The sequence below is a fragment of the Sorex araneus genome, chromosome 4 (assembly GCF_027595985.1).
Source record: "Sorex araneus isolate mSorAra2 chromosome 4, mSorAra2.pri, whole genome shotgun sequence".
NCBI classification, from domain to species: Eukaryota; Metazoa; Chordata; class Mammalia; order Eulipotyphla; family Soricidae; genus Sorex; species Sorex araneus.
In genome coordinates, this window is record NC_073305.1 from 123,161,337 (window position 1) to 123,183,600 (window position 22,264).

At 36.7% G+C, this 22,264-nt stretch overlaps 1 protein-coding gene across 2 annotated transcripts in view; it reads left to right on the forward strand.

Annotated features, from left to right (window-relative positions):
• The first annotated feature begins 1,300 nt into the window (after window positions 1–1,300).
• UFL1 (UFM1 specific ligase 1) overlaps window positions 1,301–22,264 on the forward strand; it is a 33,280-nt gene continuing 12,316 nt past the window's right edge. Inside the window, exons 1-10 of one of the 2 annotated variants that reach the window (XM_004605678.2) lie at window positions 1,301–1,456; window positions 2,729–2,874; window positions 4,327–4,355; window positions 5,207–5,304; window positions 5,701–5,815; window positions 6,816–6,946; window positions 13,718–13,776; window positions 15,469–15,615; window positions 18,718–18,893; window positions 20,961–21,140. In XM_004605678.2, the coding sequence (XP_004605735.2) occupies window positions 1,380–1,456; window positions 2,729–2,874; window positions 4,327–4,355; window positions 5,207–5,304; window positions 5,701–5,815; window positions 6,816–6,946; window positions 13,718–13,776; window positions 15,469–15,615; window positions 18,718–18,893; window positions 20,961–21,140 (1,158 nt within the window). In that variant the 5' untranslated portion in view covers window positions 1,301–1,379. Of the gene's footprint in view, window positions 1,457–2,728; window positions 2,875–4,326; window positions 4,356–5,206; window positions 5,305–5,700; window positions 5,816–6,815; window positions 6,947–13,717; window positions 13,777–15,468; window positions 15,616–18,717; window positions 18,894–20,960; window positions 21,141–22,264 lie in introns of those variants that run through there. The other variant, XM_055136860.1, reaches the window with a different exon arrangement.

Consider the following 22,264-nt stretch of genomic DNA (forward strand, 5'->3'; position numbering starts at 1 on the left):
AGTCTCAAAATAACATAATGAGAGACGTTACTGGTACCCGCTCAAACAAATCGCTGAGCAACGGGATGACAGTGACAGTGACAGTCTTAGACTTAACTGCTTCATTTATTTTTAAGTGTTAGGAGAAGGCCTCCCAACCCATATTCAGAACACCTAAAGGCCCCTTTCAGTTATACTTCCAGCCAGTCAGACCCTGGGTTTCAATTCAAAAGCCTCAGGATTATTCAAGTCACACATGTGGTGCTTGGGGATTCCATGCATGGGGGACCAAAATAGAGTCAGTCACATATAAGACATGCACCTTAACCCTTGTACTATCTCTCCAGTCCCTTTTCTTGGACTTTTTAATATTGAGTTTTGCCCAGCAGTTTTTTCTTTTAACGAAGTCCAGCTTATCAAATCCTTCTTTCATGAGTGAAGACTTTCATCATCAGCCACACTGTCATCTAAGTTTTCTCATGTTTTTATTTTCCTGTCTGTAATCTTTCAGGAGTAATTGTTTTTAAAGAGTAAAAAACAACGATAAAAGGGAAAAGAAAAAATCACTCTGAAGAAAATATCTACTTTACTTACTAAACCGATTATAGGGGAGAGCAAAATCAACTTGCTCCTTGCTCTATATTTTATTTCATTGTATGAGAGAACTGCTTCATCACGTAAGAGAATTTGAAGAGGTTCTAACCTACATTAAAAAAAAATACATAGACTTAATGGTATGCGAATTACTTGCACATCTTTGTGCAAGTAAATATAAATCAATCTCTTGCCTTCAATAATGTCCCCCAAAGACAAATCTGGGCCCAGGTAATAATGATGTATGCATGAAACAATATAATAAATAGTACTGTAAATCCTGTACCTCAAGACAAATTCTTTAGGAAGAAAAAAAAAATTAACTAAATTCCCTATAAAGAGGGTCATCACGTTCTTGATAGCAACCAAAGAGGGGAGGCCAGCTGCAAGCACAAGCCCGTCCAGGTTTAAATAAAAAAAAAAGTGGTTATCTAGATTATCCCTACGCTTAAATTCACTCCCGACATCAGGAATAAAGCCAACACGTTAGATTACACGCTTCTAACGTGGCCCTTCTTCTAGTTCCCTGGCACACCCGGCCCCAAACCAGGCGATCTGACTCCCAGAGCGAGTTACAGCACTCCCAGCGCGAGTCACTGCACTCCCAGTGCAGAGCCCGCGCGCGGGTGGGCGTGGCCTCGGCTCCGCGGGGCCCGCCCCCTCCCGGCCCGGGCCGCGCGTTCGGCGTCCTTGCTGGGAGGCGGCGTTTCTTGTCCCTCTGCGCGGCCCGTTCCGCGTCGCCTCCCGCGGCCTTTTGGGCTGACGTGTCTGCACTTCCTCGGCAGCCGGACGAGTGCGAATCCGTGATGGCGGACGCCTGGGAAGAGATCAGGCGGCTGGCGGCCGACTTCCAGCGGGCGCAGTTCGCGGAGGCCACGCAGAGGTGCCCGACCCTCCCTCCTTCTCTCTCGAGTCCACCAGAGCCCCTTGGCGGCCCCGTCAAAAGACCCGAGGCCCGCAAGCTCCCACCCCCACCCTCCCCACCCCGATCCTTGGGAAATCCCGGCATTTCCCAGCCGGGAAAATAAAGAGATCGGCGGTTCTGAGCTGAGTCCTGTGCACGGGGCACCTGCCACCTCCTGCGGCCCCCGGGCTCTGCCCGCCGCGCCCCGCTGTCCCCTGGACCTGGCGTGCCCCCCTCCTGGCCGTGGCCTGGGCCGGTGGCTCCCGGCGGTGCAGGCGGGCGCTCCCGAGCCAGACCTGTCATCCAGTCACGGTGGCAGTGCTTCCCCTGCTGTGCTCCCTGAGCCGGGGAGAGCTGGCAGCAAAGGGGGCCTGGAGCAGAGCGCTTGGCAAATGCCAGGCTTTTTGTCTTTGGGGGCCACCTCTGCAGATGGGCGAGGCCCCGAGTCTAGCGTCTTTGAAAGGACACTGATTAATTTCCCATCCAAATCACTTAACCTTTGAGGCATGTGTCAGGTGCCTGTTTAGAAATACAGACACACAGACACAGACACACACACACACACACACACACACACACACAGAGTGCTGGCAGAATGCTTGGTTTGGCTGGTTTCTTTGGAGCATGTGTCAGGTGCCTGTTTGTGTACACACACACACACACACACACACACACACAGAGTGCTGTTGGTTTGGTTGCTTTCTTTGGTCCATTGATTACAAGTTTCTTTGTTCCTTCTGGGTTCTCTGAAGACTATACTCCCTAATGCTCTGACTGGCACTGAGGGCAAACTGAGGCACAGGGTTCCGTGCTTGGGTAACAGTTGCCCTTAGGGTTTTCCCATCTGAAAGGCCGAGTCTACAGACCACTGAAGAAGGAGGCAAGTGGCACTCAATTTAAAAATTCTGCCCGTTTTTTTTTTCTTGTTTCTGTTGCGGAAGTTAAAATAGGGCACCGTTCTGTTCGGATTTGAAGATTAGTAGCAGATCTAGACAGACTTGCGATCTGTAATAAGGTGATCTGTACCCATTAAGTACATGGTTTTAGTGCCCGTCATCTTGCTTACTTCCAAAGAGCTTTAACTTGCTGCATTGTACTGTTATGATAATAATATGATAATAATAAGACATTTTGTAATAGAAAACAGAACTTGGTAACTTAAAAGCCCGTTTTCCCACATCCTGTTGAGTTTATTGAGCACCATATGTATCAAGTATACTTTTAAAACTTAATTTTTCTTGTATGCTTCAGGTTATCAGAGCGTAATTGCATTGAAATTGTAACTAAATTGATTGCTCAGAGACAGCTGGACGTGGTTCACACACTTGATGGAAAAGAATATATCACTCCCGCCCAAATTAGTAGAGAAATGAGAGATGAACTACATGTCCGAGGCGGTAAGTGCTTGCTTAACTTTTTTCTTTTTCTTTTATTTTTTTAATTGGAAAGAGAAGTATTAAATCCTTAAATAATTATTTGCAGTTTTTGGACACCTTTCTCAATTGTTGACATAATACCCAATCTGAATATCTTTATAGGAGTGATAGCACAGCAGGTAGGCTGTTTGCCTTGCACTGGGCCTACACGGTTTGATTCCTATGTCCCTCTCAGAGAGCCTGGCAAGCTACTGAGAGTATCCTGCCCCCACGGCAGAGCCTGGCAGTCTATCCAGTATTGGATATGCCAAAAAGAGTAACAACGAATCTCACAATGAAAACGTTTCTGGTGCCCGCTCTAGCAAGTCAAACAACGGGATGACAGTGCTACAGTGCAATATCTTTATAGGTTCTACCGAACACAATCATATAACTTAAATAACCGCATTTGTTACTTTGCAGAAGATCACTTTTACTGAGTTATGTATGCGAATTAACTGTTACTTCATAGTTTGTAAATTTATTCCGTGACTCAGGAGAGAGTAACTCACTGCCTATTTCTGGTGGTAATTAAAAAGGAGAGAAAACATTTTTAAGGAATATGCATTCTTGAAATAATCCAAGGCTAGATTACACTCCCCCCCCCCACACACACACTTTAATTTTTCTGTTTGGGCTAGACCCAGTGGTGCTCTGGCTTTTTCCTGGCTCTGTGTTGCTGAATCACTCCTGGTGTGTGGTGGAACATATGTGGTGCTTGGTACAGAGCCCCACCAGCATAGGGTGCTACTATCACCTGCTGCCACCTCCACACCCCTCTTTTGAACTTTCCTTTGAGTATTTATTTGCAAATTAAGAAAATCTCATCATACAGTGCTACACTTATCATTGTAGTAAGTATCATTACGAGAACATATAATTTTTACTTTGTCTGATCTTTTTAAAATTTAAACCACAGGAAATTTAAACATGGAGCAAAACAGAAACAACTATGAGAACAACTCTTGCTTAAATATTATTGAATATATTTGGTTTTTTTTAAAATCTTCCTGAATAGAGCTAATTCGGTGTTTTTATAATTTGTAATCCTTAACAGATGTATTTTGCTGAGAAGTATAAAACTGACTTCCAGTTTCAAAAATACTGAAAAAAAATTTGTCTAAATTCAGTTCTCTTTGTTGGCAGTGTATGAACACTGTAATGGGAGATACTTCTCACCAGCTGATTTATCCACTGGTATTTGTAATTGATTTGATATGACAAGTAAAACTTTGAAAGTAAACAATTCCTATGTCTTCACATATGCAAAGATTTATTCAGCTAATCGTCTGTATTTAAATGCATTCAGTATGTTCACCGTCCTTTATAGAAAAAGAACCTAGACATTTCTTAATGTAACTTTATTAATATTTATAGTTTTCGACTGTTATGAACTAACAAGTACTTTAAACAAGTGTCTTTTCTTTAAACTAGGTCGAGTAAACATTGTTGATCTTCAACAGGTAAATTTTAATTTATACATTTTTCTCTTGATCTCTTAATTTTTATCTGCCATTTTAATACCTTAAAAATATTTATAGAGGCTGGAGTGATAGCACAGTGGGTAGGGTGTTTGCCTTGGACGCAGCCAACCTGGGTTCAATTCCCAACATCCCGTATGGTTCCCCAAGCACAGCCAGAAGTGATTCCTGAGTGCATGAACCAGGAGTAAGTCCTGTGCATCACCAGGTGTGACTCAAAATGCAAAATATATATATATATATATATATATATACATATATATATTTACAGACATGCGTACCTCACGGTGATTCGTCAAAAGATAAATAAATAAAAATACAGACATGTATGCTTCTAGAGAAATAATTCATATAATGTTCACTGGTCCATTTTTTTAACCTAGAAGTTCTGATATCTATTTCATAAGTTCTTTCTCAGTCAATATGTTCATTCTTTGCCATATAAGCTTATAGCTGTCTTTTTTTGTAATTACAAGGTAATTATATAAGGGGAAAAATCGCTGGTTTTGTGTTTTCATATTTTTAAGTACATTGATGTTAACAAAAATATAAAAAGCAATTTTTAGAAAAAACAGTTATACTGTATTCAGAAAGCTGTCAATTCTTATGTGAAATTTTAGTTTTTTGCTGAAGCAAAGAGTAACAGGTACAGATCACTACTGAAAGTAGAGAATCTCTTTTGTTTTTGGATTTTTATATTTGAAATAGATTGCAATTTCTTTTAAAAAATTTTAGAATGATAATCTTAGATATATATCATTTCAAACTTGAAAGCTAATATAAATTTTTTTAATGTAAATTTTTTACCAATCATATCTTTATTTATCTTTCAGGTCATTAATGTGGACTTGACTCATATTGAAAATAGAATAAGTGACATTATTAAGTCAGAAAAGCATGTTCAACTAGTGTTGGGACAACTAATAGATGAGTAAGTACAATATTTAGTAACACTGTATATTTTTAAATACTACATTTAGTATAGCTGTAACCAGTTTGTAATTTTGTTTTATTTTTCTTAAAAGTAAGTAGTTGATTGTACAGAGTATTTGGAAATAATATAAAGTCAGTTTTCTTGTATCATAAAAATGATAAGAATATGATTTTTGCAATCTTTCTGGCATAATCTTAACTTTGAAACCAAATTTTCTCCAAAATAATCAATAGAGTAACTTTAAATTTTTCATTATTACAGTGTTTTTGGCATTTATAATTTGACTAAAGGTATATTTAGTTACATTGATGAGAAAATGACTTTTAGAATATAAAATAGTAGAGGGAAATCATTCTTAATGTCTTTTAATTTTTTTTCTTTTAAAAATATTAGGAACTACTTAGATCGGTTAGCAGAAGAGGTGAATGATAAATTGCAAGAAAGTGGTCAGGTTACTATATCAGAACTGTGCAAAACCTATGATCTTCCTGGAAATTTTCTGACACAGGTATTTATTTTTTTTAAGTTTAATTATGTTTTAGATTAATTAATAAGCAGAAAACTTAGATTTTCTTACCATTAGTACACTTTTGCAAGTGTTTATTGATTCAGCAACGTATTTTTATGATGCTTCTTGTTAAATTGATGTCTCTGATAAAACCAATTAGCAACGATTATAATCTTCATGAACCTAGAGAAAAACATCATTTTCAGTTATAGGTCTACTTTGATACAATAACAGGTATATAAGTAAATACATATAGAAACTTGAATCAGAATATTACAGAATATTACTGTACAGTTATATATTAAACAATAACTAATAAAAAGGGTCTAGGGAATCCCACTCATGTGACAAAGCACAGGCCTCTCTTAAAGGAGACCTGATTTCAATCCCCAGGTTGACCTCAGTAGATTTATTTTAGGATGTGAATTAGATACAGATTTATTTCTCCAATCTGAGTATAACTGTGGAGAAATATTCACGAGTTACCAAATCTGTCAATTTAGATCTCTGGGCATAGATAACTTAGACCAGAGAAGTTAATATTTAGGCCAATGTTTTACTGTTTTACTAGATGGTAGAATCTTAGAATAAATTTTTTTTTCTCTACATTAGAGCCATAAGCTCAAATAGAATCTTTTCCAAGATCCTGTTTGTGTTTTGGCTAGCTATATGTTTTAGTTTGCCTGTATCTAGGAAATCAATTTTATTTTGCATTAGGAATAACCCAAATTAGCAAGTAGCATGCAGTCTTGGGCATATCAGTAGTTAAGTTTATTCATTTGTTGGCTCTGCATGAGATGATGAATCGTATATTTCACATCTTCATTTAGCTTAGAAATTTTGTAAATTTTTGCCTCTTGGAATTTCTCAATCACATGATTATTATAGTACCAGTAAAGGGCATGATTTTTATAAGACTACAAATACACAGAGTATAAATATAAATGTTTATGTGTAATTTTGTTCTCTTAAATTAACAAAATGTGTTTTTTATCCCCAGGCACTAACTCATCGACTCGGTAGAATTATCAATGGACACATTGATCTTGATAATAGAGGAGTAATTTTTACAGAAGCTTTTGTTTCTCGACATAAAGCAAGAATCCGTGGGCTTTTCAGCGCTATTACTCGGTAAATATAATCTTTGGGGGGGAATTGAGGGGTTTGGCAAGTGCTTAGGAGCTGCTCTTTGTACTCAGGGATCACTCCTGGTGGTGCTTGGGGCATGGGAATCAAATGTAGTGCCAGGTATCAAACTGGGGTCAGTGCATGCAAGGCAAATCTTGTACTGTTTCTCTGGCCTCTCAATAAGAATGTTTTAAAATGTACATTATGGGGGCTGGAGCGATAGCACAGCGGGTAGGGCGTCTGCCTTGCATGCGACCAACCCAGGTTCGAATCCCAGCATCCCATATGGTCCTCTGAGCACCGCCAGGAGTAATTCCTGAGTGCAGAGCCAGGAGTAACCCCTGTGCATTGCCGGGTGGGACCCAAAAAAGCAAAAAAATAAAAAATAATTTAAAAAAATAAAATGTACATTATGTATATATATAATCATTGTCTATTAGCTGAGGGTTTTTTTTTTTAATATAATTTATTTATTTTGGTTTTGGGCCCACACCAGATTTGCTCAGGTCTTACTTCTGGCTCTGCACTCAGGAATCACTCCTGGCAATGTGGTACTCAGGGACCATATGGGATGCCGAGAATCAAACCCAAGTCGGCTACGTACAGGGCAATTTACTTTTCAGCTCCTCTTGATTTTGCTTTTTGGGGTCACACACAGCGATGCTCAGGGGTTACTCCTGGCTCTGCACTCAGGAATTACTCCTGGCAGTGTATAGGACACCATATGGGATGTCAGAGATCGAACCCAGATCAACCATGTTCAAGGCAAACACTATACGTGCTGTATTATGACTGCCCCCACCTTTGTTTTTTGTTTTTTGTTTTTGTTTTCTTTTCCCCGCGCCACCAAGTTCATACCTGTTTAAAAGTTCCATAATTGTGTGGATGCCACACCGCTTCCTCCCGGAGGTAAGAAAAACCAAGGAAGAAGGATATTTCCCCACTTAGCCAGCATGGGGCAAAAGCTTAGTTCACAGTCTGGAGACATGGCTGCAAGCACTCGTTGGGACCCCAAGTAACATAGCTGGCTTTGGATCCTGGTTGTTCAGCAGCAAAGCGGCTGTGCAAAGACATGGCCACCCGGGTCGAATCTCGGCGGAGCTCAAGCTGGCACCGGCCCCGGCCCGAGACTCACCACCTTTGTTTTTAATAAGCGAAATTACATTCAGGGCTGTAGAAAAACAGAATAAGCACTATGTGAAGCAAGAACCTTAGATTCTAGCCACTCTTCTTCAAACTGTATCTCCTTCTCCCTACCTTAACTCTTCTTTTGATTTAAATACACTTTTCACAGTGCCTCAGTAAGAATATATAGTCACATAGGGATCATAAAAAGAGCATGGGGTTTAATATCAAAAGTGTATGGACTGGAGAGACAGTACAGTGGGTAGGATGTTTACCTTGCGTGCAACTGACACCCCAGCACCCATGTGGTCTCCCGAGCTCACTAGGAGTGATCCCTGAGGACAGAGCCAAGAGTACACCCTAAGCACTGCTGAGTGTGTCACAAAAACCAGAAGTCATTGGGCCATAACTGAATCTTATGGTAACAAGGTGAATTTGAGATAAATCAAGTCATCTAACTTCTTCGGACTTCAGATAGGGTTAGATACTTGAATATCCTATTTTTCTAAATACACTGTACAGATTAGGTTTTTTTTTTAACTTTTGTATTGTGGGATAGAGCATTCCAAAGCTGTTCATGGTTGGCTTTCAGTCAGTGTTCCAACATCCGCTCCTCCACCAGTGTACATTTCCCAGCACCAGTGTCCCGTCACCCCCCACCCCCCATCTGCGATATTGATCTAGTGATAGAATTTAAAAAGCACTTTACCTTTTCTAAATAAGAATATGTGAAATTATTTGGATCTATATGACGAACTCCAATATGAAATTGAGAAAGTCCACATTTGCAGTTTTCTCCTTTCTCTGTCATTAACTTTATCTTTGTGATTTTATTTCCTACCCTACAACCAGCATTTTAATATGCCCTGGTTTCTCAAAATAATCAAACCTTTTTGAACTCTGCATTCCACTCAGTCTACCATTCTGTTTGTTCCTTTCCTTAAAATTATCTTCTCAAGGGCTAGCATCTATGTTTATTATCTCAATTTTCTTCTTACCTTCTGACACTTCCCAGCTCACCCATCTGGCTTATACTTTGTACGTAACAATGACAGTATGTAAATGTCAGTATCATTACAATTTATGGATACTCTCTGTTCTTGTTTTACATGACTTTGCTGTAAAATGAACTCCATGTTAACTTCTTGAAATTTTGTCACTTTTTTCTTTCAAATACCACATTCGCTGATTTCTTTTTATATATTTTTTTCTACTGCACCTTTAAAATTACTCTTTCTAGCCCTTCATTTCCTAGTCTTTCAAGTTTTATTTCAGACCATCTTTTCTTCTCAGTCTGGCGCTTTCTTCTTGGATAATTTTACCTTTTTTCTCTTTTTGCCTGAAATCAAAGGTACTTGCAAGTAATGTCCTCTAAATTAAGCCAGATCTCATGCCCTACCTCTTGTTTTAAATTTTAGACTCATACTCCTAGCATAGCATCTTCAATAAAATGTTTTAAAAATGCTTCAAATTAAATGTATTTAAAGATTTTTACCATCCCGAGCTAGCCCACCTTGCCCCAGTTAATTTTATTAGATACTATCTGCATAGTTTTGTGCAAAACCCTAGGAATCACTCCTTGTGCCAGTGTTCTTCAGTCACTGGTTTGCAGACCAGTACCAGTCCACAACTCTAAAAAGTTTGAAAACTAATTGCCTGCTGCCTTGACTGTAACATACTCCATGGACTGCTAAATAGGACAGGTGCCAGTCTGCTACTGTAAAAAGGTTGGACAGTGTTGCATTATACCATTGCTTTCACTCTCCCCTTTCAGAATACAGTCTTTTGAATTCAGATTTTTCATTACTTAGGTAATTTTTATTTCTCTGATATCACCATTCCTACCACTTTAATTTATTTTTCACTGAACTATTTTTTATAGATTTCTAATCAGTCTCTTCTACACATACTACCTTCCAGGATACTATTTACATGGAAGCCACGTGATTTATATTGTGTATCTCATATGCAGGATCCTGGTGCTACAAAAGGCTAGCAGGTTAGAAGCTAAAACTTACAAACTCATGAAACAATTTTTTTCTTTTTTAAGAAATATGATCATGAACAGACAACCCAAAGAGAATATTTTTTCTGACCTATTGGGAGGAAGTCGCTATTACAGTGTTCCATCTCACAAGTACTTTTTAGTCTATATATCCTACAGACAGGGGCACTTGTCATATATAATAAAACATCAAAATCAAAGAGTTAATATTAGTATGTTACTACTATCATCCAGTTCACATATCCCAGTCTTGTTCTACCAGTTGTTGCACTTAGGATCTCCATACAAATTCTCCTCTTCAGAATTGCATACTGCATTTAATTTTTATTTCTGTTATTACTTTCATTCAGTACAGAGACGTACTTGATCATTATTTTTGTCCCCAATTCTTCTGAAGGTCACATACCGATTATTTTGTGAAATGTGTAATTTTGCTTGTCCACTATTATTTTTTTTAATACTTTATTGAGGTTATTTTACTTTAGAAGTTGTATCATAGAAGTGATTCTATGTGCTTGTCATTGAATCTGTCAGATGGCATTTCATTTAAATTTTTTCAGGTACTTGGCCAAAGCTATAGCACAGCTATAATAATATATATAACTAAATGTATTATTGTTAATTAACATTTGTTCATGTATTTTATGATGTTGTGTTATATTCTATAATACTGTTAGTAATATACAATTAGTATATTAACGTAAATGTAATATATTGTGTATGTATAATATCTAATATATAATAATATGTAGGATTTTTGCCTTGTACATGGCTGATCCAGGTTCCATACCCAGCATCACATGTTGCCCCTACACTCCCATTCCCAAGCATGTGAAAACTGGTCCCTGCATGCAGAGCCAGGAGTAAGCCTAAAAGCCACCTGTTGTGGACCCCCAAAAAACAAACAAAAAAGAATTTTCCATGTACTGACCATAGGCATATCATTTTTAATTAGAAAATATCTGCTAGACTTTTCATCAAACTACTTGTTCCTTTTAATTACTTACTTATAAGTAATTATAGATTATTTTGTGTAACATGAGACCATGTAAGTTATCCCATTATTCATCATTCAGTTTGTTCTTTTTTTGTTTTTTGGTTTTTTTAGGGGTAACTCACATTTCCCTCTTTTCTTCCTTGAATTATGATCCATTTTTATCAGTGTAACTTTTCTTATTCACACTCACTTAGCTAGGGACAGCCACTGCAGCTAGCTTCTGTGTTCTTTTATTATTTCCCATTCGTTTTGGAGCATTTCCTTTCTTCTTGGTGCATGATGTTCCAGGCTCAGTGGAGTATATTATTTAGAAATCCGAAGTCTGGAACTGGATCACTTATTGCCACTTGACCTATCATAGCTCCCATATCTTATCAGTAGACAAGCTAAAGTATACATATAAACATGTATGCACACCTCTATATGTCAGTATCTCTGTGTATATATACGGATGACGATTTCATACTTTATAGCACTAATTTCATTACAACACTATAAATTTCCTCTAGTTTCCTCCTTTTTTATTTCTGTCCCCTATCTTATCATGAGAAACTTAGTTCCCATTACCTTTATTTAATTCTTTTGACGTGACACATCTCCTATTTTGGTTACATTTCTCATTTCTATGTGGATGCCCTCTCACATGTGTTTGAATGTAATTACCATGTTCAGCAAACAGTATTTTTCTGACCCATAGTAAACTTGTATTTACATGGAGTGTTATTAAGAGGACTAAGCAGCTTGTTACAGATCACCCTTCTAACTCAACAAACATGTAAAGGATTTGTTCCTGAGAAGCTGGTTAGCTGAATAATAGGATAGAGGCAGTGGGAAAGGTGGCAAGTATTCCGTTTTGTAACACTTTGTACTCTGAATATTGCTTATTTAGCCTAAAAACACATTTTACTATTGACAAATATTTACTTCTTTGATTAGTTATTCATTATTGTAATGAGTAGCTATAATCAGCAAATATTGTTAGAAACTACTTTACTTCTTGGTTCCAACTTCAGAGAAAAAACACCAGCATCTCTGATTCAAAACAGGTTTATATTTACTATTAGTATAGATAGCCACAAAGGAGAGCGGAAAGTAATATAAGTATACCAAATTGCACTGTATTTTTATTGCAATGACAATTCAGCAGTTGAAGTTCCATCGTTAAAAAAAACCCAGAAAGACAGTTTATTGCACACAGCTGAGTTCGATCCATACCATCATGTATGATAACCGCCAATCCTGCCAGGAATGATCACAGTGCCAGGAGGAATAAGCCCTGAGCATTGTTGAATGTGGCCTAGCCCTCCTCCCTTCAAAAAAGTCAAAACTAAAAATAATTTACAATTCATTGCAGTATGTATTAAATACCTGCAATATGTTATGAGCCCAGTAATTTTAAGATGAGTGCTTGAATCTCTTTAGTTTAAGGAAACTGAAAATATAAAAAAAATTGAGAAGGATCTAATTATTTAATAGAGGAGAGTAAACTTCTTAGAGAAGCTGATTGGTTTGACAGTTCAGATAGCTGTAATATTTGAATAAAGCAGTTAATAAAAGACATGATTTGTAAAGGAATTTTGTGAAAGTAATTTAGGGGCCGGAGAAGTTAGAACAGTTAGTAAGGTGCTTGCGTTGCATATGGCCAAACCAGTCTTAATCCCTGGCACCTTTTGTCATCCCCTGAGCCCTGCCTGGAGTAATAGTCCTGTGTACAGAACCCGGAGTAAGCCCTAAGCACAGCCAGGGAGAAAAAAGTCACTTAACCAAAAATCCCCCAAGCAGAGGGGTGTTAACTATGAATTTATTTTCAGACAACTGTTTTTGCGTTCCCAAGTTTGTTATAAAGAAAATATAAAAGTTAGAATGACTTAACATTTTCAATTATATTAATAAAAATACAAATGAAATACCACCAGAGGTATGCATATGGTTTAAAGTGAATAACAAAAAAATGATTCTGTAAAAATTATTAGAATTTTAGACAGGAAAGGAGGGGAATATTGAAGAGACAGATTCATGAAGGATTGGCAACAGCTGTAAAGGAAGTATTTTAGGTGATGGAAATTAATTATAATAATGATTGCTTGATTTTTTCAGCTTATTAAGATCATTGAATTATACTTAAAATTGATTAAGTTTGTGATATATAAATTACACTTCATTACAGCTTTTATAATGCTTAAAAACAAAATACCAAAAAGAAAAAAAGCATTTTAACTGGATTTCTTTGATTCATTAACCTAATCTGGGAGCATATCATTCTTATTCATTTCAGTACTTATATAAGCTTTTATTTTCAAAACTAGAATTGTTGGACATTCACTTGACTATTGTCAAGTGGCAAAAAAAAAAAAAAAGGAAAGAAAAACCCAGACACTTCTAAAATAATAGAAAGAAGAAAACCACATGAAAAAGGCAGATAATTAAGTATCATTAAATCAAATTGGAAATTTAGTACAAAAGTAAATTGATACCGAATTGGAAATACATTAATTTCCCTACAATTTCAGTATATTCTAATTAAGGATATAAAATGTTGTGCATCTCTTACTGTCATATGTTTTTCTTTGAAATTACTTGTTTTTCATAAATACATACATATATAATGAGTATGAATATTTTCTTTCATGTTTTTCTTTCCATAAAGGCCTACACCAGTGAATTCTTTGATTTCAAAATACGGATTTCAGGAGCAGCTTCTTTACTGTGAGTTTTATTTAAGTATATTTTTATCACTAAAGCAGCGTAATAATTTCTCCAGGTATTTTTTATTTTGTTGGCGTAGATCTGAATCTCTTCAGTGTTTTGAGGTTTGGGGGTTTTTTTGTTGTTGTTTTGTTTTGTTTTTTTTTTGCCTTTTGAGTCACACCCAGTGATATACAGGGATTACTCCTGGCTTTGCACTCAGGAATTACCCCTGGTGCTGCTCAGGGTACCATATGGGATGCTGGGAATCGAACCCGGGTCAACCTACCCACTGTGCTATTGCTCTAGCCCCTGGGGTTTTATTTTTTAAGTTTAGTAATTTTTTAAAAATAACAACCAGTTTTTCAACTCATGTCTGGAAATATAAGAACTAAATTAAAGATGGAAAAGAAATATGGATAAAAAACTAAAAGTTAAATTTTATTTTCTATATTTTTCATAATACAGATTTTAAATATATAGTCTTTACGACATTTAAAATTAGAGTTTGACTTATTTTTCAATCTGGGTATTTGAAGATTGGTAAGACTTCATTATATTTAAAGTTCTTTAAGTGAGAATTGGCAACTTGAATATTTTGATTAGGATTTGATTTGACCTGACTTCTTTGTTGTACAGTCAACAAAAAATTTAAAATTTTGTGTTCTGATTCATCATGAAATGTACACTTTTCTGATGATGTCTTCTAATTTATGCAAGATTAAGATTCTAAAATTAAATTTTTTGTGTGAAAAGTTAATTCAAAGAACATTTCTATATGCCAGACACTTTATCTTTTTGGTGGGGAAGACTAAAGAGGGATTTCAGGACCACCCACAGTGCTCTGGGACTACTCTTGGCTCAGTGCTCAAGAGTCCTGAAAATGCTCGGGGGGGGGGGGTGGAACTGAGGTTAGCACAGACAATTGCATTAATCCCTGTTATCTCTCTCTCTTGTTCTGCTAGACATCTTTTGAGTATGTTTGCTAAATCACTTAGTCTGCTTTGTCTTTTTTGTATTTTGATGTTGAATGATGAAAAGTTTCATAGCAATCATTCTTCATGCATTAATGTTACTCTTTTAATATTTATTAAATGCTTATAATACATTAACTGCCCTTTTAATGTTTTACTTGAATGCAGTAATTCTGTGAGGTGTTATTCTGGTATTATTATTGTCCCTATTTCAAAGATGAGGAAGTGGAGGTATAAGGAAAATGACCTCCTGTTGTTTCTGAGCTAGTAGATAGTAGATGTTAGAATTGAGATTTGGATCCATATCCATCCTCATAACCACAGTATTGTACTTTTTAGGCTGAGTTAAAATAGTTTAAGTAATGGAAATGTCATCACCAAATTTTCCTTGATTCCAAGTTATACACTATTCTAGTTTGATCTAAGTGTCTTGATTTTTCTAAACATAAGACGATTGGACTTGGAAGCAGTGCATATTATCTATTCTCAAAATTACACACACACACACACACACACACACACACACACACAATCCAACATGTTGATGTTAACCTACTGTGAGTTACAAGTTCACCTTTAGCTAGTCTTCAGCATTTTCTTGAATTTGTGACCTGGTTTTTCTCTAAAATAGTAGAGTTGCTTTGTCTACAGTACCTTCATATCTGCTTAAAACATCTTTCAAGGTAAATTGTAAGATTTGTTCCTAATCTTACATTTTTTTTTTTGGTTTTGTTTTAAGCTGTTCTTGAGGAACTCGTTAATAGTGGACGTGTTCGAGGCACTGTGATTGGTGGGAGACAGGATAAGGCGGTGTTTGTTCCTGATATCTACTCCAAAACACAAAGTACTTGGGTGGATTCCTTTTTCAGGCAGAATGGCTACCTAGGTAACTAATTTTTTTTTAATTTCTTTCAAACTAAAACTGCTTTCTGATATAAGTACATTTATAGAGAATACTGCACACTTTTCCCAGAAGACACAAATAAAATCCATTAAAATGATTTAGTAAATGACTATGGCTGTCTTTGAGTTTAAAAGTAATTATACTGCAGATTTTTGTAGTCCTTAAAACTGAGTTTGATTCCATAGGTACTGTGCAGGTCTAATGTTGAAAGGCTAAAGAAACTTGTCTTCATTGTTATTCAGCTATGTGATATGATATATTATACAGTATTATCACATATTATCCAATGATAATTAATGCTATTATACCTCTAATACTTTTAATTCACCAGATAAAATTATTTTAATATTTTCTAAAGTTACCTATTTTTGAATTTCATTATCTTAGAAGTATTTTAGGTGCCAGAGATAGTACAATGACTAATATACTTTCCTTGCATGCAGTTGACCCTGATATGATCTTAGGGACCCCAAATGGTTCCTGGTGCTTGCCAGGAATGATCCCTAAGCACAAAGCCAGGAGTATGCCTGAGCACAACCAGGTGAAACCCAAAACCCCAAGGTGGAAAAAAAAAGAATTTTATTTGCTTTAGTTTTAAAACACTCGTTTTTATTAGTTATCCAGTATTTAGAAACAATTATCCTAAAGTGGATTTCTAAGATTATATTGTTTGGGTAATGTTATAAATCAAATGAATTCAGTCATTAAAAACTTGGTTTGTTAGGAAGTGTGTGTGTGTGTTTAATTTAGTTTGACCAGTTAAACCAGCCTCCCCAAAAAGATTATTACTTTCTCAATATTAAACCTATAGAAAATTATTGTTCATATTTAGATCATTTAAGCACCAACTCGGATACTGACTTTTATTTTTGTTCTATGATATATTGGTCCATTTCTTTAACCATAGACTTGGATTAGAATGTTGTTATAATTTTCTTAAGTATGATTATTTTGGAGTTAAAAAGAGGAAAGCAGTCTTTGTTTCTTTTGAGGTGCAGAAGCTTCTTAGTTTAAGATAGTCCCAGTTGTTTATCTCTGTTTCCACTTCCTTAGCTAGTGGTGTGTCATCTTTGAAGATATCTTTAGCTTCAATGTCGTGGGGGGGTTTGCCAACTTTGCTTCAATGTACCTGATGGATTCTGGTCTGATGTTGAGATCTTTAATTCATTTTGATCTGACTATTGTACATGGTGTTAGGTAGAGATCTGAGCCCATTGTTTGGCATATAGCTATCCAGTTTTGCCAGCACCGTTTGTTAAAGAGGCTTTCCTTGCTCTACTTCACATTTCTTGCTTCCTTATCAAAGATTAGATGATCATATATTGGAGTGTGTGTGTCAGGATATTCCACTCTGTTCCATTGGCCTACGGCTCTGCCTTTCTTTCAATACCATGCTGTTTTAATTATTACCACTTTGTAGTAGAGTTTGAAGTTGGGGAAGGTGATGACTCCCATCTTCTTTTTCCCAATGATTGCTTTACCTATTTGTGGGGATTTATTGTTCCATATGAATTTCAGGAGTGTTTCCTTCATTTCTTTGAAGAATGTCATGGGTATTCTTACGGGGATCACACTGAATCTGTACAATGCTTTGGGAAGTATTGCCATTTTGACAATGTTAATTCGCCCAATTCATGAGCAGGGGATATTTTTCCATTTCCCCGTGTCCTCTTTTATTTTGTTAAGTAGCGTTTTGTAAAGACAGCTTACAGAATGGGAAAGGATATTCACCCAATACCCATCTGGTAAGGGTGTTGATATCAAGGATATACAAGGCACTGATTGAATTCTACAAGAAGAAAACATCCAACCCCGTCAGAAAATGGGGGATAAAAATGAACAGAAACTTTCTCAAGAAATCCGGATGGCCAAAAGGCACATGAAAAAATGCTCTTCATCACTAATCATCAGGGAGATTCAGATCAAAACAACAATGAGATATCATCAGGGATTGGCCCACATCCAAAAGAACAAAAGCAACTGGTGTTGGCGCGGATGTGGGGAGAAAGGAACTCTCCTTCACAGCTGGTGGGAATGCCGACTGGTTCATCCCTTTTGGAAAATAGTATGAACGCTTCTCAAAAAATTAGAAATTGAGCTCCCGTTTGACCCCACAGTACCACTTCTGGAAATATATCCCCGAGAGGCAAAAAAATATAGTAGAAATGACATCTGCACTTGTATGTTCATTGCTGCACTTTTTACAGTAGCCAAAATCTGGAAAAAACCCGAGTGCCCAAGAACAGATGACTGGTTAAAGAAACTTTGATACATCTACAAAATAGAATACTATGCAGCTGTTAGAAAAGATGAAGTCATGAAATTTGCATATAAGTGGATCAACATGGAAAGTATCATGTTAAGTGAAATGAGTCAGAAAGACTGATAGAGATAGAAAAATTGCACTCATCTGTGGAATACAAAGTAACAGAATAGGAGACTAACACCCAAGAATAGTAGAAATAAGTATCAGGAGGTTTGCCCCATGTCTTGGAAGCTGGCCTCACATGCTGGGGGAAAAGGCAGCTCAGATAGAGAAGAGACTACCAAGTACAGGGTGTTTGGACTACCTGCTCAGGTTGGGAGATGCTTGCCGAATGTAGGCTATAGTTAGAACACAGTGGCCACACATTAGCTCTATTGCAAACCACAACACCCAAAAGGAGAGAGAGAACAAAAGGACAAAAGGGAATGCCCTGCCACAGTGCGGGGTGTGGGGGGTGGGATTGGTTGGAAGGGATACTGGGATCATTGGTGGTGGAGAATGGGCACTGGTGGAGGGATGGGTACTCGATCATTATATGATTGAAACGCAAACACAAAAGTTTGTAAGTATGTAACTGTACCCCACGGTGATTCACTATCATTTTTTAATTAAAATTTGATATAAATTTAGGAAGGTGACAATGAGGAAATAAGCTGTGATACATTTATATGATGCATTCTTTAAGATTATAGTAGAATTTAGTACAGTTACAAATAACATATTTTAGTAGAAATGACCATATCTATAAGGTTTCTATAAAGCATGAATAACTGACAGTTCTTTTCCAATTTTACATTATTTTTTATTTGTATTTCTAGAATTTGATGCCTTATCGAGACTTGGAATCCCAGATGCTATAAGTTACATAAAGAAGAGATACAAAACAGCACAACTTTTGTTTTTGAAAGCAGCTTGTGTTGGTCAAGGACTTGTGGATCAAGTGGAAGCTTCAGTAGAGGAAGCCATCAGTTCTGGGACATGGGTTGATATTGCAGTATGTTTGATCTTTTTTTTTTCCAAAATGTTTCATTGAACCAATGAAAACTGCTGTTTTCTAAATACATGTTTACTTTAAGAATTGATATATATAGGGTTGTAGAGATATCCAGCAAAGAATGAATCTTATCAATTCTGCCATACAGAAATTGATGAGATATACCTCAATCTTTTTTTTTTTTTTTTTTTTGGTTTTTTAGGTCACACCCGGCGATGCACAGGGGTTACTCCTGGGTCATGCACTCAGGAATTACTCCTGGCGGTGCTCGGGGAACCATATGGGATGCTTGGATTCAAACCTGGGTCTGCCGTGTGCAAGGCAAGCACCCTACCTGTTGTGCTATCACTCCAACTCCGATATACCACAATCTTATCTGAGCACCTATAAATTATATTATCAGCATCATGCAGCATTTGTTTATTCCTTTTCTCTTAATTTCTGCTAGTGTATTTAACACAAACCATTTTAGCAATGACTGTGTTACTTGTTTCATGTGGACATTTATTGTGCCAAGAGCTAAATTAATGGAAAGAAAGAAACCAGGTATCAGTTCATTATTTAAAGTTTATGACTTAACTCTTTATAAATCAGAAAGGTTTTTATTTGCCAACCAGAGCATAGCCTGGCCTTGTATCCACCTGGCTGTATCCAGAACCGGATGTGGTCCCCTTAGCACTGCTGTGAGTGATCCATGAGCATAAATAGGTGTGTCTCATAAACAAAACAAACCAACAAAGTACTTATTTGGCTACTGGAGGAACAGTACCATGGGTATGGCACTTGCCCATACATGGCCAACCTGCATTCAATCCCCAACAACATATATGGTTTCTCTGAGTACCACCGGGTGTGGCACAAAAACAAAAAAATGAAAGAAAAGTGCTTTTTTTGGATATGTAAATTCCAAATGATGCCATGTACATACTTACCCTGAGCACTGTTGCACTGTCGTCCCGTTGTTCATTAGATTTGCTGAAGCATGCATCAGTAACGTTTCCATTGTGAGACTTGCTGTTACTGTTTTTGGCATATCAAATACGCCACGGGTAGCTTGCCAGTCTCTGCCGTGCAGGCGGGATACTCTCCGTAGTTTGCCAGGCTCTTCAAAAGGGACGGAGGAATCAAACCCAGATCGGCTGCGTGTAAGGCAAATGCCCTACTCACTGTGCTGTCACTCCAGTCCACATATTTACTGAACAGATTTTATTAAATTTCAATGTTGCCAGATAAGGATGTGGTATCTGAACAAGTTTCCTATTGTTAAGAGTGTAACTTTCATAAGGGATTATGGTGGTAAAGGGGTAGTCAATTCAAGAAAATGGTGAAATAAAGTCAGTTTTTAGAACAAGGAGAGAGAGAGAGAGAGTGTGTGTGTGTGTGTGTGTGTGTGTGTGTGTGTGTGTGTGTGTGTGTGTGTCTGTGTGTGTGTCTGTGTCTGTGTGTGTCTGTGTCTGTGTCTGTCTGTCTTTGGGGTGGTTTTTTTTTTTTTCTTTTTTGGTGTCACACCCAGCAGTGACTTACTCCTAGCCTTGCTCAAGGATTTCTTCCTGGCAGAACTCAGGGAACCATATGCAGTGCCATAAATCTAACCCAGATAGGCCACATGCAAGACAAGAGGCTTTCTCTAGCCCCATGTATATCTTGGAAATAAAGTTTTCAGAACTTGCTGGTAGATTCATTGTTTGTGTTTTTTTGAGAGAGAAACTGCATGTAAGTTATTTGGACGTGCTGAATTGAGTTGGGTATTAACTGTTCTTTAAACTGTTGGCGAATTATGGAGGAAGAATAGGGCAAGCCTGGGATGGACAGGAGACCGCAAATCAGTGCTGTTTTGAACATGTTAAATTGAGATGCCTATCAAATATGAGTATTATGTAAATGGTAGTAGACATGATTCTAACGTTTAGATTAATGTTGAAATATAACTTAGGACATTATCAAAATATGGTCATTGTTGAGCCATTGGTGTTGATGAGATCCCTTAGGTGGGGGATATTTGTTACAAAGGGTTTTTCTGTATTTCATTACAATTACACTTTGTTTTTATTTTATTTGTAATTCTAGCCTCTGCTACCCACTTCGTTATCAGTTGAAGATGCTGCAATGTTGCTACAGCAGGTGATGAGATCATTTAACAAACAGGCTTCCGCTGTAGTCTTTAGTGACACTGTGGTAGTCAGTGAAAAATTTATAAATGACTGTGCAGAACTTTTCAGTGAATTGATGCACCAAAAAGCCGAAAAGGTATGCCAGATTTCCTTTCATCTACTAATATTAACAGTATTTTCACATTAGATGTTTTTGTTCCTGATGTTTTTTGAAAAATGGGCTAAGAAGTAAATACTATTCTCAAAATCATTTTCCTATAATCCATTGTTTCTCTTTTTTACTGTCATGGGTTTGTTTTTTTCTTTATTGTCATCAGGACATATAAGTTAGAATTTGGACAAATTATTTAATAAATTGAAATAAATTATATACCTCATCTGAGAATATTGGTTTAATATTACACAGAAACATAGATTATACATGTAAATATAACAGTATATATGATGTGTGATGATCACTACACAGTTTTCTCTTTAAATCTAACGGATCCTGTTAATTTTACCTATTTGGGGTACACAGAATAACCTATAGAAGAGAACTGTTTGTTCCTATTTAAATTACTTACATCCTCAAACCATTTGCAATCAGAGTGCTTACAGGAATCATGCCACATCTGCTTCATCTATTCAGTTTAGATTTCTAGCTGGCAGCACCACTACTTTCAAAGCCTGCTCACACATAGGTTCAAGCTAACCCATTTATTGTAAGGTAGGCTATAATAAATTCATTCGAACATGTTAAATTTATAAATTATTGATATTTGTAGTCCTCTTCATATTTTTAATAATCTAAAAAAACATGCAATATTGTTCCACACTTGAGCCCAGTGAAAATTGTATAGTAGACCTTAGTCTTAGCTCCCATTTGTTTACCCTGGAAATTTGGACCTAAATACCTCCAATTTCCTCCTCTTCAAAAGAGCAAATTGGTATCTACTTGAAATTTAATGAAATCTAAATAAGAGGTTTATATGTATTTTGTATGTTATCTGTATGCTACCAGATAATCGAAGAATGTATCATTTTTGTCATCTTTTTTTCCTAAAAATAAAAACTTAGAGCAGTTGTCATTTTTTTCTTTCTTTATGCTACTCCCTTCAACCAGAAAAAATAATTTTTTTAAGAAATGTGATTTTTCTTGTTTGAACTGTCAGCATTCTAAAAATTTTTCTCTGGAACCCCAAAAGAGAAAATACATTTTTAATATGAAAATGTACTTTTGTCAGTATAGATTTAGAGCCCTTTCCTGTGATAAAGAAC